This window comes from Mytilus californianus, unplaced genomic scaffold, assembly GCF_021869535.1.
Source record: "Mytilus californianus isolate M0D057914Y unplaced genomic scaffold, xbMytCali1.0.p SCAF_3, whole genome shotgun sequence".
In the NCBI taxonomy this organism is placed as follows: Eukaryota; Metazoa; Mollusca; class Bivalvia; order Mytilida; family Mytilidae; genus Mytilus; species Mytilus californianus.
Window position 1 is genome coordinate 83850912 of NW_026262679.1, and position 19096 is coordinate 83870007.

Genomic DNA, 19096 nt, shown 5'->3' on the forward strand with positions numbered 1-19096 from the left:
ACATAGTCTTATAGTAGTCTCAACACTATTGAGACTATAATCTATAAATTAAATTTGCTAAAAACAACACATACTAGATAGATATCATTATGCACCAAGCATTTATATATGTATATTAATGAAAAACAATGCATAAAACAAGTGCAATAGCACACATACATATAATATAAAAACATAATCTTCACATACAATACCACAAATATGTTTCGTTGAAGACCTGTTGGTGGCCTTCTGCTGTTGTCTGTTCTGTGGTCGGGTTGTTGTCTCTTTGACACATTCCCCGTTTCCATTCTCAATTTTATTTAAAACTTTTTGGGAAAACAATGTAACGTAAAAATACATTGTATGGTTGTAGGCTGAATGTGTAGCTAAAAGTAAATTAGTCATGTACATCTTGATATAAGTATCTAAAAGTAAAACACTGATAAACACCATTTATATTAAAATATTGAAGAAGGTTTTCTAATGCAGATATCTATTCCATAACGTTAAGTACCTTTTTAAGTTTTTTTTTATAAATTTTTTTTATTATCAAGCAAACAAATTTGACTTACATGTATAAAAAGACCAACAAATTGACTTAAATGTATAAAAAGACCAATTGTTTATCAAATCAAATCTTTGACATTCTTTGGTTTTCTGTTATATGATATTTACAACCCCTATCAAGTGATGTAAATACCAGATAAAACTGAATCAGTTTACTGCTACACCATGGATGCATATATGATATGCCCTTCGTCTTATTTTGAACATTTTTAAGTTATAAAATGAAAATTAAAAAAAAAATTATGAAGATCTGTTAAAAAAAACTTGAGCTATCAAGAGATGTACTTGGACAGATGGATGTATGAATCATCAGACAGACAATGGCATACATTTTATTGGTTATTTATATAAATTTGTAAATACAAAAAACAAGAAAATAGGCACAATATTTCCTCAGTCATTTTGTTTAGTCAAACTCAAGGAAACATTGATAGAAATTTATTCATTTCTATGTGAAAATGCAACATTTCATAACATACATGTATGCAAAAGTATACACAAAAACAATTTTTTTTTGTAACTAACTAAAAACAATAAAATTAAAGAATGCTTGACTCATATTTTTAACTGCAGAGTATTCCTAAATTTTGTGTACCCTCTCAGTTTTGTCCTATGCTATGAATTAAAACTTTAACCTAGCAATCCAAAATAATATCTCAAATAGTTTTTTAAAAACATAATATCAAATATACTTCTAGTGAAATATTTAGAAATTTTTATAGTTATCTTTTATGCAGTTTATGGCTATATATATTCTTCCCATACATATGAAAATCACAGATTGTCCAGTTGGTAAAAAAAGTCAATTTTCAGCAGACTGTATGCATATTTAAAGTCCTTAGCCATGTTAACATTTCTTACAAGGGAGACAACTGTGCTATCCTTGCAACATATTCGAGTGAAACAACAGATTCACTATACAATGGGAAGTAACTCTTGTTAAAAATAATTCAATTCTCAACAACCATAAAATTGAATTAGTACATTACAGTTTTTCAGTCAGTAGACATGGTAGATATGGTTGTTGTAAAACAATTACATTTTTTGCTGCTGTCAAAGTTTTAAGAGACACATTTAAGTGTCTGTCAATGGACCTGTCAGGAACAAAATTCAACATTTGCATTCTAAACCAATAATCAAAATGAGTTAATTGCATAAAAAAACTTTTTTTTTCTAGTTGCTTCTAGCAGCTTACAAAAACTGTTTAATAAAGCAACCATGAGAGTTACAAAAGTGAAAATTGTTTTTTATACTTTGTTGCTTTCTTTTAAAAATTTTAGTCACAGTAAAAATGTATAGACGCATTGAGAATCTAAATGTATATAGTTTTAACAATTAAACCCTTAAGATCAAGGCCATAAAAAAAAACATGTTTGTTTGCCCTAACCCTACCTACCCAGAAAAACTTCAATTTCTCTTTGCGAAAAAAAAAAGAAAATGCCTACCTACCTACCCAATGTTTACCTTTGGGTAATGTTTGGGCAAACCCAAATATTTTTATGTGTGGCCCAGACGTCACATGGATTTAAAAGATATTTGAAAGGCACAACAGGTAATATTATAAGGTCTAGAACTTATATTAATTATTTTTTTACCTACTGACCCTAAATATCTCAATCAACTGGATGGATGATCTTTTCATGTTAACTGAATAAGTTTGAGTGAAAAAAAACACAAATTTGTACCAGTACCCCAAATTCATGTTTTAAAAAGATCCAATTCAAATTGTCTAATTAAGTTCATTTGATTTTTGCATTTTAATATCTATAGTGATTATATATTAATTAAGAAATAATTCATGGGGGCTTGAATATATCGTGATTTTACCACGGGTTGGCCCTTTATGACAAATATTTTACCCTGAGCGATAGCGAGGGGTAAAATATCGGCATAAAGAGACAACCCGTGGTAAAATCACGATATATTCAAGCCCCCATGAATTATTTCGATTCTAATAGGACAAATACGGCAATTCTTTTGGGATGAAGCGCTCTAGGTGAAGGCATTATTTGCCATTCCCATAAATAAACGCACTATTAAATTGACGTAAAAGAACGGAGCAAACTGAATAAATGGCATGCTTAAACTATTTACAATGACATATTTAGACAGGTTTGAATGAATCTAAATGATAATTGTATTTATATATCTTATATGGAAACAAAAAATGGCTTATATAACACATTTTAGCATCGTTTGTTTATGTTTCCTTGTTGTGATGATTTTCGGTTTCACAAGCGTGTGTTTTCCCGTAAAATGCTTATATTCTTACGTCATCGTTCTATGACGTCGGGTAGCTCATTCATAAAAAAAGCATATGACGCGGGAGTACGATCGGAACAGCCCAAACAATATATTCATATTTTACCACGGGTGTGTACTCAAAGCGTTTGAAGAACGTCATGTTAGAATTAACATTATACCCAAGATTGTCAGCATTATTTACAAATATGCATAGGAAACTGAATTAACAAAACAAATTAAACTTTCCTCCAAATTAAAAAAATAAATACGGTAGTCTTCAGCATGTTCAATTAATCAGCTCTAGAAGTTTTGGCATTGTAACTCCAGAAGAAAAATTATCTTGGAAAGAAGAATTCAGAAAAAAAAATTCCTATTGATTATTCTGACTTTTTATCTGATAAAAAAAAATAATGATTGTTTTGTTTTAAAAATTACTCAGAGGAAATAAGTTGCACTATTCCTGCAAAATGCAATTTCTAGTATAATTGCCAACTGATCAGCATGAAGTAAAAGCTTATAAAGTGGGAACCCTGGCCAATAATCAATACTGTAAAGAATCTATTAGTATCTAACAGTGGCGTAGCTACTGGAAAAAGTAAGGGGGCAGCAGTCCCCATAAGCTGAACGATCATAGTAAAATTTTTATTGAAAATTTTTTTTTTATAAAATTATTTGTAAGCACATGCTTACATTTGCTACACTGGTGCTACACTGCTGTCTAAGATGAAATTTGAATTTGACCACTCAGAATCAAGAATTGTCTCTTGCAGCTAAGTTTTTTGCCTGACCAGAAAATAATTGGATTTTTTCAAGGAATCTCATACATTATCTAGATAGTTGATTTTTCATCCGATCAAAATAAGTGAGGACTTTTTATATAAAACTTCTATGCATTTTCGTGCTCTGATACAGTGTATAAAAAAAAATATGCTTTATTTATGATCTTATGACATTGAATTTGTTAAGTCTGTTTTAAATTTTAACTGTTTTGGTAGTTTCAGCTGAGATAATGAAAACGTAAATTGTTAAGGGATGGATGGTGGTCAGCTAGTCATGCCAGTAGTTGCAATTGCACACGCTTGCAATCAGTTGACATTTTAACTTATAGATATAGAAAGCTCATGATTAAAACCAGTATACATTAAAATGGGACAACATCCCGCAATCTAAAAGTATCACAGACATTGTTTTGTGCAGTATTAACCATTTCCAAATCGATCATATCTGTTTTGTTTAACCCATCCATGAGCATTTTTCATGTGAGTGTATAAATTATCCAGTCGACTATATTTTGAATGACAATAGGTACAACGGTGCTCTTCTCCCATATGGCTTCTAATGTGTCTACGTAAACATTCTCGCGAACTAAGGTCTGTGTTACATATTGTACAACCAAACATACTTGGTATCTCTGCAGGATGGTTCATTTTGTGGTCAACTGCTGTCTGTATGTCATTAAACATAAAGCCACATACCCTGCATATCGGTGTCACAGAACTTAAACTAGTGCCAGATCTGCCCTTTTTCAATGATCGGTTATTCATCTGTGATTTTCCTTCAGAATGATTGATTGAAGTTGTCTGTGAACTTGATGGACTGTTTTCATTAGGAGTATAAATGCTCATGTTTGAATGATAAATTGAGTTCTTCTGAGAACTTTTTGGACTATTTTCATTGGTAGTATAATGAACCATATTTGAATTTTCTATGTGCATGACATTGTCCTGAACATTTTCAACTAACTGTTTTGCTAACTGATGAGAAAATTCACCTAGTTTCCCAATATCTATGATCTGTGAGTCTTGACTTGTATCATAAGATTCCATTTTAACGTCGGATTCCAGTATATTTGAATTATCTCCCTTATTTTGTGTGTCATTACAAGGATCAATTTCTTCCGAGTGATAAGATAAAATGTGACGCTTCAGATGGTCGATTTGTTCAAAGTTCAAACTACATGAGCTACAAGTATAGTTCATTATTTGTTTAGGAAGTTCCATTTTTTCCTTTTCTTGTAGATTTTCTGCATCTGAAGAGCTAGAGCTGGGTTTGTGTGACTGGTTTTCTGTAGACAGTTCACTTGCATTACTTTCCATTTCTTCTATTTCTGAACAGGTATTTGGTTCTGTTGTAAAAACCGTATTTGTTAGGTCGGAATTTTCTAGTTCAGAGGATGGCTTGTCTGCCCTAACATTTACGACTTCTAAAAGATCATCATCAGAGGTTAAATCAATATGATTTTCTGAAGAGTTTGACATTGAACAATCTGGAGTTTTTCTGACTTCAAAACCACTGTTTATTGTTTTCTCTGCGGTATTTAACGGATAAGGAAATTGATCAGAAGACAAACTTGTAGACGATGACAATGATGGAGTCTGAGTCTGCATTCTTGATGAATTTGGGATGGGTGGTTTTGGTACTTTGGCAATAGTATTTATTTTAGATAATTGTGAAATGGAACGATGGTAAGAATTCCTAACCTGACACCTCCAACTACTTACACCAGTTGTATAATGTTTCTTTATGTGAGTATTTAGATTGTCTTTTCGTTTATATGCACAGTGACAAAGAGAACACTTATAAAGAATACTCTGAACATGGCCGATACAATGACGCCTCATGTTGCAATAGGATCCAAATTTTGCCTCACAAACACAGCAAGCAAGATGAAGATTATGTTGGTCTGAATGTAACATAATGTCATTACAAGACTCTAATTTCTGTTGACAAAGCTTGCAGTAAACATCTTGTTTCTTATCCCTTGTGACAACCAGAGATTTAATTCTCATGAATTTGGGTTTTACCTTCAACATCCTCCTCTCATGTGGTGCTTCAACAACTTTTGGTATATTCAGAGAACTCTGTTTCTGAACATGTTGACCTTCTGCACCATTTATTGGCTGTTCACCTACAACCATTTGAACAGTTTTTGGAATTTTCCTTGGAATCTGGATATTATCTTGAATAACTGGAGTCACCATTTGAACAGTTTTAGGAATTTTCCCTGGAATCTGGATATTATCTTGAATAACTGCAGTCACCATAGGAACAGTTTTGGGTATACTTGTTGGTACATTTGGTATATGAACACTTCTTACTGTAGCAGAGGTTAATTGATTTAAAGATCTTGTTTGGGAAATGTTTGGCACTGTTTTAGATGATGGTTTGAAATTGTTTCGATTTTGATTAACAGGATTCCCTGAAAACTGTCTAGATTGCAATGAAGGATCGAGCCTCTGTTTGGAGAAATCAATGATACTAACATTATGATTTTTGGTGAATTCATCATCAATGTTTCCAGTACTACCAGGAATTTTGTTTTCTTGGCTAAGCGATTCCTTAGATACAAAGTCTGATCTGTATTCAATATGATTGAAACCTTTCTGATTATCATGGTTAAGGTTTCTTTGTTTGTTGCAATCTACAGTTTGTGTAAAAGATCCTGGCAAAGTGATGACAGAAAGTGATGATGATACTTTATCTTCATTCTGCCACTCATACTGTTCATTCTTTCCATCTGCAATGATAAACAATTTATATTTTAAGTTTTTAATACATCAAACTTGAAACCAGAACTATCTGATAAGCGGGGCTATATTATACCTCGATTCTACATTTAACAAACCTAACCATCCTGAACTTGAATAGTTTGGTGTTGTTGCATCGCTGGCTCATTGACATTCTGTAGTATGTGCCTGTCAAAAGTCAGAAGCCTGTAATTTAGTGGTTGTCGTTTGTTGCTGTATATCTGACTATATCATATTTGTTTTTTGTTAACTGTTTGTATATAAATCGGCCCATTAGTTTTCTTGTTTGAATTGCTTTACATTGGTCATTTCAGAGCCTTTCATAGGTGGCAATACAGCACAAGTTTTGCTCATTGACGAAGCCATACAGTCCTATAATTCTTTATATCCTAATTATTTGTTGGATACATGTAGTTGTTTAATTGGCAATCATATACAATATACCACATTTCCTTATTTTATATGTAATACATGTTATAATCTCCACTCTGCGAAATTTAAGCTGTGGAGATTCTTGATGACTGTGGGTTGGACCTTTTGCTATTAACTGATACAAGGATAATAATAAATCTTGCTTTTATAATTAATCACAGGTGGTACTTTAGCAGTCAGAACTCAGACAAAAACAAGTCTTTTTTTTTCGTTTCAGGCTTAAACTAGTCAAATCAATGTATTTTGAAACAAAAATGTGTACAATTTTGGACTTGTCTAAGTCACAAAATGACAGACTTGTTTAAGTCAATCTATGCTTCATAACATAGCATGAAAACACTTTTTTTTTCACTTTGTGGTCAAAGGACATCACCTATGACAATAAAACTTTGCTGAGAATTTACAAGGACCTAAGTTTTCTTGAAGTAATGATCTGATTAAACAGTTTTTCATTGCATCTTTGTTTTTGTCAGTTTCAGTGGTTGCATTAGAAAGTGAATGAACATTACCTCCATTTTTTTTAGAACCAACTCATATTTTTTTCAGAAGTTCAGAAGACAAAGCATTGGCTTACAATGCTGTCTAAATTTCATGTACATGTGTACAATGTAGGTGCTTGAACTTTTTATATTTTTACATATGGATCTTGAAGTTAACCTATTTTTGTAACTTTATAGATTTGAAGAAGACATAAATTGCAACATTTTGATACCATGGATACAGGTCAAATATTTTTTGCTTTACATTAATTGACTTTATGAACTCAAAGGGAGAGAACCAATAAAACATACAAATAAGTCCATTACAAGTTAAATAAAAAGCAAAATCAGACTTATTTATGTCGGAGTTCTGACTGTTTAAGGAACTTCTCCTCTGGGGAGAGTCTTTTTTACATCTGAATATTGTTTTCTCAGAGAAGTCACCAGGTATATGTAGTAATCAGTTTAGGGGTTCCAAGTCTGAGTTCCAAGTCTGGAGCCATTTCCTGATTTTGCCCCCTTATCCTACTGATGAAAGAACTACACTCCCACATAGAACAATTTTCGAGGTAAAATCCGTAATTTTTGTTGTTATGAACCATAATTTAATTTTGTTTTACTGTCAATGTGCTACCTGCTGCCCATAGACCTTTAATGCTATTTGGAATTCTGCACCACTTGACCCGAGAATCTGCGCCTCTTGAACTTTTGACATCATACAACAATCACTTTTCCATTGTGGCGTCAGATATTTTCTATCAGTCGTCAAAATTTTAAGGGAACCTTTGTGATGTCCAGTAATGGCAGACAAATAGCGATAAGGTGTATTATTGGCATTAAAAAAAATGATTTTGTGAAGAGCTGAGCAGAGTGATACATCATACAGTTATTACAGATAGATGAACACTGATAACATCCAATTCATATAAATTAGGTGTTTGTTAAAAATATCAGGAAGTGTTACGATGTAGAAAGGAGAACTGAACTTTTATATATATAAGAATAATTTAGCTTTTCACAATGTGTCTTACCAAGTGGTTGAACAAAAACCACTGAAACAGCCCCAACAATTTTTAGTCCATTTTTGTCAAAAGAATGACGACTTAAAACTGTCAATTCTTGATTATTATTATCATATTCTGTATGCGCAAAGTTCTGGATAACCATTTTGCAGTAGAATGTACTGAAGAAACATTGAAAAGTTCCAAAACTTCCTTCTTGGACTTTCCAAGGGAGATAACTGTAAACCCAAACAATTTGCTTCCGGTTAAGATCTCACTAAGGACGAGAAATAAATTTTCTAAGAGCAATGTACTCAAACGTAAATCTTTGGTTATTATTAGTATCTTTTCAGGGATTTAACTGTACATAATGTTATTTTTAAATAGTTAGGTATTCACTTAATAATTTTTATAAGGATTAACCAACCTTAATTCAGTAAGGTTGGTGTACTCCAACTATTGGAGGAAGATATAGAGGAAAGAAGAAGGTTAGATGACGTCAAATTATTCTAATGAATTACGTAATACATGACGTCATATATACTTTCTGGTTGTAATCCATCTCAAAAAAGAATTTCGAAGATGTCCTGTTTATTTAGTGAGTGTTTATTTGAATGTTTATGATTTTGATAAGAAAATGAATTAGGGATTTGGGTTTATATGAACATATGAAAGTTTACGGACTTTACGGAATGCTAATGTTTTTTCTTCCTTCTTCTAGATCACGACCATTTGATTTCGGAAGGTTTGTCAGGGGAGAGAATATTCAATTGCCTCTATATTGCTAGGTCACTGCTTATTTATTTCCGTCACGGCCGGCCGTTTTTCGATCTTAGTACACAAATATTTAATACAATTTGTAGGTCTGATATATACATATGTATACATTTTCATCCTGTTTAGTTTTTAGGTATTTTTTTCATCAATTTTTATAAGGCCAGAAGATTAATTTCCAAAATCCTCCTGCAACATTTACATAATGGGGTTTATTTTTTATTTGTCAGATTATTGTGTTTGTATGTTAGGGGACGACCATTTGATATTCTGGGGGGGGGGGGGGGGTTTGGGGGGGGGGGGGGGGGGGCAGGAGGATTTTGAAAATAAATAACCTGACTTACAATGTATTGAAAATAACTTGGCAGATCTTTTAAGCCATTTTATAAATGCTATTCTGAAGTATGAGATGGCACCAGATTCTTCCAAAATTCGTCTTTTTTCATATTTTTTTCGGTAAAAACTTCCCAAATCTTTTAATAATATAAATATTAATGTATTTGAAATGTTTGAAAATGGGTTCATTTCACTTGAGGTATATTGTCTCGTGAACATTTACCTCACTTTTATTACAGGACCGTAACTACATTGAGGCAAATGCCTCATTTTGGAAATTTCAAAACAAAAGCTTGTCTTCATATCAAATTGTTTTCACGGCAAGTGTCTTGCAAGAAGCAAGTTCTGTTCACCCTCTGACGTAGCCCCTGTTTTTTGAGATCCATGTTTCTCATTTATTTTTTATTTTTCAGTGTTGATTGTCTATAATGTTTGTCGTTTTGTGTTTTATCTGTTCCCGGGTTTGTCTTTTGTTCATTGATTGCCCTTCTTTATGACTATTCTCTTAGTGTTGCATTCTATTTGTAATTTAGTAATTATGTTTTAAACTTGAGTTTTATTATATTTAAGGACCTTTTGTCTATTACAAACTACTTTAAATTGTATCCCAGTTAGAAACTACATCAAATTGTAATTGAAATGTGTTATAAAAACTGACTTGACATAGTTATATCAATGATAATCAGCCTCCTCTTAACTTAATTTGAAAAAAAAACATAATTGACAGGTATAAAAGGTTTTTCTGCAAACTGAAACATTTTTTGCTTTTTCCTACATATTGGTCTTTTGATGCTGTCCCTAAAAACTAAAAGTCTTACACTGAATCTATATATTTTGCTTTGAAACCAGAATATTGTCAAAAAATTAAAACAGAACTTGCGTTTCAGATTAAGAAAGGGTCTGGGAAACGCGCATAATGCATGATTTTGCGCCATTTTTTCTATAGCTTCTTGGGGCCTTCAACGAACCCCAGACTCTTCGCTGATTTTTTTTTCGCCTCGCTCCGCTCGGCGAAAATGTTTGAAAACTTTTAAAAGAGGCTAGTTACAGCCCAGCTTTAATACCTTGTACGTATGCAATATATGTAGTTTGCAATTCAGAGATTAACTTCCAGAGGATTATGACTAATTCTGATTGACTTAATTGACTATGTTATTTATTTAAGAATTTAAAAATTGTATGTTTTCAAATATTATATTATAAATATAATTGTGAAAATAGATAATCTGTCCCTTGTTTTAATGAAAATGAAAAATCATGCTTCAACAGTGCAGAAAATAAATAATCTGTCCTTTTGGTCCACAAAAATAAATAACCCATCCAAAAGAAATCCTCCTGCCCGTCCCACCCGCCCCCCCCCCCCCCCACAGAATATCAAATGGTCGTCCCCTTACTAGATTGTTTCACTCTGATTATTGGTGTCATGATTGGTCAGCTTGCGTTGTCTCACTTGTCTTTTATCGATTTTGTGTACGGGCAAACTTACCCGTCGTGGTATTCTAATAGTAAGATACTCAACATCTTTCATGATTTTCATAACACATTGCAGATACAGGCCTGTACAGAGAAGGTGCATAATATGTATAAACAAACAAAACAAACAAACAAATATTTTATAGTTCGTTCTTATGTTGTACTGTTACACCACTGTCCCAGGTTAGGGGGAGGGTTGGGATCCCGCGAACATGTTTAACCCCGCCACATTCTGTATGTATGTGCCTGTCCCTAGTCAGGAGACTGTAATTCAGTGGTTGTCGTTTGTTTATGTGCTACATATTTGTTTTTCGTTCATTTTGTGTACATAAATTAGGCCGTTAGTTTTCTGGTTTGAATTGTTTTACATTGTCATTTCGGGGCCTTTTATAGCTGACTGTGCGGTATGGGCTTTGCTCATTGTTGAAGGCCGTACGGTGACATATAGTTGTTAATTTCTGTGTCATTTGGTCTCTTGTGGAGAGTTGTCTCATTGGCAATCATACCACATCTTCTTTTTTATAAATACTTTATTGCCAATCACGGCGTCAGAAATATAATTGTTAGCCAGGACGTGTTAAAAATTCTTTTTCTAAATTGCTAATTCTATCCACGATAATTTGTTCCTGCGATAAGATAACAAAAGATGAAAATTAATAAACTGTAATCAATGAATTAATGAATATCCTTAGCAGATCAGCTGGTATGTTTTGTCAGTCGTAAAGAAGGACAATTTTAACATACCATGCAGTCACATCATGTTAATTTTATACGTCTATAAAATATGATATCAAATATGTGACAACTTTACGACAGAAGTTCCCCATCCGATAACCTAAGGTTATAAAGAACTAACACCATAATCTATATACACTTCGTCTGAAATTTAGCCCAACAGTTACTAGTATCACTGTGACTAGTATATTCTATATCATATATTATTTGTTAGGGCGGGTCTGCAGTTCTTGCTGCAGCGGGATTGAACTGCTTATTTTCGGTTGGATCAAATTGATGCTATATAAAAATAAGGAGACGTGGTATGATTGTCAATGAGTTAACTATCCACCAGAGTTCAAATGAAGTGGATGTAAGCAATTATAGGCAACCGTACAGCCTTCAACAATGTGCTGTATAGTCCGCTGCATTTTTTTTCTGACAAAAGTTAATGCTAGCTGCGGAACCGTAGCTAAGTAGATGCGAGTTGGTGGAAACGGAAGGGGGGGGGGGGAAAGTTATGGTGAGAAGGGATATGCAAGTTGGCACTGAGTGGAGACAGTTGTCTTTCTTCCCATATATATTTAGTTATGTTTAAATTTATTAAAAACAAAATCAATGTTAGTAGCTATGAAATATCTTATATACTACAGTGCCAAATTAACAACCTTACAAAACAAAAAATAAGTTTATTCAAAGGATCTATATAAAGTTTACATGGATCGTGTCTAAATTTACGGACTCCATGCATAAACGACATTTTCCAAATTTAGTATTTTTTTAAGATCTGTGTGGTAACTAAATCCCTTACTTATTAATCCACCTGTTATACAAAGATTACGTTCATTGAAATCAATTTAAAACGCCACTACAGACACGGCCACAACGAACGAATCGGGTAACACCCGTGGGAACAATATATCTAATATGTCAATATATATGTTCCTGGTAACACACACAACGCAAGAAGCCAGGGGCCAAATAAAAGTCATAAATAGGAAACGGACAATCGATTCATTTGTTTTATATAAATTTTTGTGCGGAATTTTTATATTTTTCAAACCAAATCCAAAATCCTTTTAGAAGTGAAGTTATGTATTTATACCTTTCTGATACAAATTAATTCATAGTTTTGGTTATGGGTGTCAGGGCTTCGAAGTCAATTTTCCAAACCATGAAGTATTTGAATAACCTTTCAGTTAAATAGATTATGCTTAAGACTATTAAAATGTTTAGGATTTTTTAATAATTTGTTCCACTAGTTTACGTCAACTTTTCAATTTTGACCCTTTTGAATTAAAATGTGAAAATTTGAATAATGATTGAAGCTACATAGACATCAGCATATGATACGTGCACCTAAAACATGCATATTTCCATTACACTGAGAGCAATGTGTAAATTGTTGTAACAAGTGCTTTGTTTGTTTGCTTTTAATTTGCGTTCTGATACATCCTGTTTTGACCTGCTGTGATATTGTTTCAGGTAAAGACGATACCGATAAATCTGGAAGCGACAACGAGTATAAAAAATGCCAAGTACAAGATGGGTCAGATCAGGTATCAATATATATATATATATAATGCGTTTTGTTAAAATATACTTTTTCACTTTTTTGGTCGTTTGGAAAATGTTATTTGTGCTGAATTTATACCCCTCTAACAAGAAATTTGTTTTGCATGCACACGTATAAAAATTGCGGTTTTTATCCAACACAATCATAGGTTTCGGAACGTTGTTTTCAATTTAGACTTGTTTATATTTTTTCGTTTGGGCTTGTATTATATTTGCCTTCGGGTTTATATGATCCTTTCATCCTATTATGACTCCCCAAAATTTAAGACCCTATCCTAATTTGAGGTAAATTATGTGGCCTTCTAATAACCGTTTTGATTCCTAACATCACTGAAGAGACATTAATTGTCGAAATCCGGATATGGTGAACAAAAAAATCTTTGCACCTTTGTTTGCGGTATACCATCTTTGCCGCAAGTTTATTGTTTTCTGTTTGGTATTAAATTTATAGTTAAGATCCATTTATTACACCTTGTGATCCGTTTATATATTTGGCAATCGCCAATGGCAGTCAGCAGGGTTTAAGAACATTTGTTGTTCGACCTGTTAGTCAAATGCATTTTGTTAAAATATACTTTTTCACTTTTTTGGTCTTTTGGAAAATGTTGTTTGTGCTGTATTTAGACCCCTCTAACAAGAAATTTGTTTTTCATGCACACGTATAAAATTGGCGGTTTTTATCCAACGCAATCATAGGTTTGAACGTTGTTTTCAATTTAGACTTGTTTATATTTTTTCGTTTGGGCTTGTATATATATATGATCCGTTCATCCTATTTTGACTCCTCAAAATTCAAGAGCCTATCCTAAATTGGGGTAAATTATGTGGCCTTCCAATAACCGTTTCGATTCCTAACATCACTGAAGAGACGTCATTAATTGTCGAAATCCGGATATGGTGTACAAAAAAATCTTTGCACCTTTATTTGCGGTATACCATCTTTGCCGCAAGTTTATTGTTTTCTGTTTGGTATTAAATTTATAGTTAAGATCCATTTATATAATTGGCAATCGCTAATGGCAGTCAGCAGGGTTTAAGAACATTTGTTGTTCGACCTGTTAGTCAAATGCGTTTTGTTAAAATATACTTTTTCACTTTTTTGGTCTTTTGGAAAATGTTATTTGTGCTGTATGTAGACCCCTCTAACAAGAAATTTGTTTTGCATGCACACGTATAAAATTGCGGTTTTTATCCGACGCAATCATAGGTTTGAACGTTGTTTTCAATTTAGACTTGAATATATATATATATATATATAGAAGTCTATAAAAAGGACCAACCAGCAAATTTACTATGTACCGGATCGTCTAGAATAGACGATACTGTGCAGATAAGGAAAAAATTATATAAGTCTAGAGACTTATATACTTGAATCTCTAGACTTATATATATATATATATATATATACAACTCGTCTAAACATCAGCCCAACAATGTTAGATCTGTAAATTTGCTTTCGCAAATTTTTTTGTTCTTCCCTCGCCGGGATTCGAACTCATGCTACTGAGATATCGTGACACCAAATCGCCTGCACTGTATCCGACGCGCTAGACCACTCGACCACCTAGGCTTCACAATAATAGAGCTTTTGGTGGCTGGGTGTTACCTTTCCTCGTCAGTTTTAATCTAGCGTCGTAATACAGTACATGAAGATGGAATTATTACAGATCAGCTGAAATATATATTGTAAAGGATCCTACAATTATATATATACTGTGGCTAGCTTATTTAGATTTCATACCATGAACATAAAAATAAATATTAAGTAATTTTTCCACGATTTTTATTTTGGACTTCGGGGAATTGGAGAAAATGTGTATGGGATCTCAATGTAACAGTTCAAATTCCTATTCCCCTGATTTTTCACACCTAAATATATTTCATGAAATATTTTCTTACCTCAAAACATTTTTTCTCCTAATCCCATTTCCAAATTTACCTTTTGCCGCTAATGACTTTTTTACTATTTATGCTTAATATGACATGTAAACCCATTTAGGATATATTATGAGAAGATTAACAGTTACAATAATATTACCCTATTTACAAAATTTAAAGGACAGTGGTCTGCCAATGCCACACTTTGATGCATATTCAAGACACCACAATTTGATGTTAGGGAGAACACAAGTTACCGCGAACGACATACTGCGTGTTTCATTTCAAAACTTCTTAAATCTAAAACGCCCCGAGCTTTCATAGATCTTAATTATAAATAAAAATGAGATGAAAGATATGCTTCAATACAACCAGCTAACAACCTAACAACACAGACGTTTCTAGATGAAATCTACCCCGATATAAGAATGTTATCGATTTCATATCAGTAATTTAAGTACTTAGAGCTTTAGGCCTTACTTTTAGTAACTTTGGGTATTCTTCTAAATTTGAGAAAGGCTTCACATTAATCAATTACGTTTACCAAAGGAGAATTTATGTATTTCTTCTCATAGTTTATAAATGGAACTAGGTAATCGCCAGTTTCCCCACGACACAGGCGCTGAGAATATTAAAATGTTGAAGATGAGGTTCATTTTCCTTTTGACTGTTACAAATTAAGAATGGTTGAACAGTTATTCAGCGGCTTCCCAATTGTGAAATTTCCATTTCTATGTAGCAACATTCCAGGAGCGCCTACGTATAGTATATATCTCCCAGTTGATACGATATTCCAGAGCTTGCATTTCCTAAAATGATTTCCGTGATTGAGATGGATGGATGGATCATGCTTAACGTCCAGCGGCAAATTAATATGCATATATTCAGGACTAGAACATGTTAATGTAATATGAATATTAACCCTGCTTTGAACTAGACCGACACGCTTAGCCGGATTTTTAACGTGCTAGTTCACAAGGTAACAGTCCGCAAGAAGACATGTCACCTTACCCGGTCACATTATTCTGACTCCCAGCCGACCAGTCTTTGCTCTTACTCGTTAATGCCGCGAGCTTAGCGAAGAAGCAGCAAATACCAATTTTAAAGTCTTTGGTTTGACCCGGCTGGGGTTCGAACCCACGACCTCCCGCACTCGAGGCGAACACGCTACCAGGAGACCACCGAGGCGGTTTCCTTGGTAGAGGGTTGCTGCTTACAATGAAGCTAATAAACTAAGAGTTCCAAGGAGTGTAGTTGAAATCATCACTTCGAAAACGGACACTGACCATTATGGGATATCTGTTTCACAGATGACGACAGATATGTTCCAATTGTCGTAATCACAATTACGTCCTCTTTTTCTCGAATTTGACCTGATCCTCGTTGTCAATTTCTAGATGTAAATCAAGATATGAAGAAGATAAACTGTATCTGTTATATCTTTTATTTTGAATACAATGGAATACATGCAATCAGTTATCATTAAGAGAGGGGCGAAGGATACCAAAGGGACATTCAAACTCATAAACCGACAATGCCATGATTAAAAAAGAAAAAGACATACAGACAAGCAACAGCACACAAATCACAACATAGAAAACCAAAGACTGAGCAACACGAACCCCACCAAAAACCGGGGTGATCTCAGGTGCTCCGGAAGGGTAAGCAGATCCTGCTCCACATGTGGCACCCATTAAACTATTGAATAATTCAGTGTATAAGGACATAGTCGATGTAGTATGATAACATCAATTTGGCGGATATTGGGGGTAATACATAAAGAAATAACTTGCATGCTTATCAATAGGGAAGATATATAAATTCAGTTACACGTCATTTACACTAAAAAACTAAATGACTTGTTTTGACTACTTAAATTGCTGAAATTAGTTTATTTAATACTGGATAGCATGATAGAGAGGCGAAAGATACAAAATGGACAATCAAACGCATTAATCGAAAACAAACTGACAATGCCATGGAAAAAATAAGGCAAACGATCAAAAGACAAACAATTACAGTATACAAAACACATCACAGAAAACCAAAGACTGAGCAACACGAACCCCACCCAAAATATTTTATTTCAACGTGAAAATGTTGTACAAAATCATAGTGTATTTTTTATGTATGTAAATGTCATGCCGCAGTGCCAATAAAGTGCCATGAATTTGAACAAAAATATTCTTATTCTGTGGCACCTTTTGTGTTGCTCATTTAAGTACAAACCCGGTGATAATTAAGTCTAATTCGGAGGTAAAAAATTATATAACATTTACGAAAAATGATAAAACTTCTGTGATTAAATTATGAACTCTCCATTTCTATGTAGCAACAAATGAATATAAAATATATTTTCCCAGTTGGTACGATATTGCATGGCTTGCGTGTCCTATCATGATTTCTTTTTTTTTCGACTTTATTTACCGTCTTCTTAGTATCTTCTTCAAATTTTACTAGGATTGTAACCGATCAGCTATATTAGATAAAAACTCTGAATTTCAATACTAGTAGATCTTAAGTTTGTTGATATCTGTTGAAATATTGATTGTGTTGTCATGATAAATATTCGTGCCCATATTGGAAATATAACCTTCTTCTTTTAAGGATTCATGCTTTGTTAGAACTTGCTTATAATAAAATCTTAAATCTTGAAAATCATAAAAATCTTGAAATCTTGATTATTTTCAATTTGAAATATTTATTCATAGTGTTAACCTCGAAGTCTTACTTTCAATTAAAGTATTAGAAGGCGCTGTTCCTTTGCTTTTTGTTAGTTTATAGTGCGTGTGTCATAAATTAACACAGCGTACGTATATACGATGTATATCTCTTTCTTTCTGCTACAAACCGGCAGACATTCATAAAAATGGGTAGACCGTTCGACAAATCGGTATAGTCTACAGCGTAATTGGTTGATATGTAAATAAATTGCAAACCGCAGCTTACATGATCTCATAAGTTAATTGACTCATTTGTTTGATTTTCAGTGCCGAGAACGACCAATGACATGTCAAATATACCCAGGACTTTCTGCTACACGCCTGTACAACTACCTGAAATCAAAATCAGCCTCAACACCATGTATCATTTACTACCTGAGACGACTGCAAACTCTCAAGCCAAATTACACGAGAGAATATTTAGAGAGAAATGGAGCGCCATATCCATATAATAATATATTTAGTACGAACTTGAATGTTTCAAATAATGCTTCAATGATGTCAACAGACTGGATGTCCATTATATCACACGATACTTCCATTTCTTTAAAAGAGAATAGCCTTTATTACAAACTGTACTACGGAAGCCAAGATCTCTGAGGTTTTATTTTTTTGTTGTTGCATAGATTGCACAGTTCGTGATATTAGGGCGCTTTATTAGGGCACTTAAAAGACGTGCAATGAATCATTGAGAGTCTGTGATATCATATGTTATTTTATCTTATTTTATATCTTGTTTTATACATTTGTTAATGTTTGTTAGACCTATAATAATTTGTTACATATGGGAATAAGTTTAAACAATAAATAATATGAAATTAAGATGATAGTTTTTGATTAAACTTAGTTTATTCAAAGCCTGAAATGGAAAGACTTCTTAATATATGCGGTACATTTTATTTGACAATAATCTCCTCATTGTATGCTTTGGAAATCTACTACACTACTCATCATTATAATATCTTTAAGGTATAATAGACTTTGACTATACATTGCATTTACAGTCAGCAAACTTTTGATAATCGGTAATCAGAAGTTGAAACAATTCATCTTGATATTACCCAAGGACTTGTAATAAATATCAGAGGCGGATTTAGAGGGGGCCCCCCTTTTCTGGGAAAAATTTGGTTGATTATATAGAGAATCACTGAAGCATGACCGGAGCGGGCCCCCTCTTAGGCAGTCAGTGGGCCCCCACATGAAAATTTCTGGATCCGCCACTGAATATATAAGAAATGCAGTTCCTTGTATTAATCTAGACAGTCACTATCTACTTGCCACTATACATCTTGTATTGTGTTACGCAAATTTACAGATCTAACATCGAACATTTTTGGGCTAAATTTCAGACGAAGTATATAAAAATTATGGTGTTAGCCTTTTATAACCAG

General features: G+C 33.3%; 1 protein-coding gene across 1 annotated transcript; it reads right to left on the reverse strand.

Annotated features, from left to right (window-relative positions):
• Positions 1-300: 300 nt before the first annotated feature.
• On the reverse strand, positions 301-8458 carry LOC127735240 (zinc finger protein Xfin-like). Its single transcript, XM_052245357.1, has 2 exons — positions 8263-8458; positions 301-6310 (listed from the first exon to the last, which is right to left on the reverse strand). Exons 1-2 carry the CDS (start codon positions 8396-8398, stop codon positions 3993-3995), a joined length of 2454 nt encoding a protein of 817 aa, XP_052101317.1. The 5' UTR covers positions 8399-8458; the 3' UTR covers positions 301-3992.
• Between the last annotated feature and the right edge of the window lie 10638 nt (positions 8459-19096).

Excerpts from the sequence above, each read along its gene's own strand:
- LOC127735240 (XM_052245357.1), bottom strand. The coding sequence starts at position 8,398 with ATGGTTATCCAGAACTTTGCGCATACAGAATATGATAATAATAATCAA. Across the intron at positions 6,311-8,262 it reads GGTTTTTGTTCAACCACTTG|ATGGAAAGAATGAACAGTAT; the intron begins GTAAGACACATT and ends TTATCATTGCAG.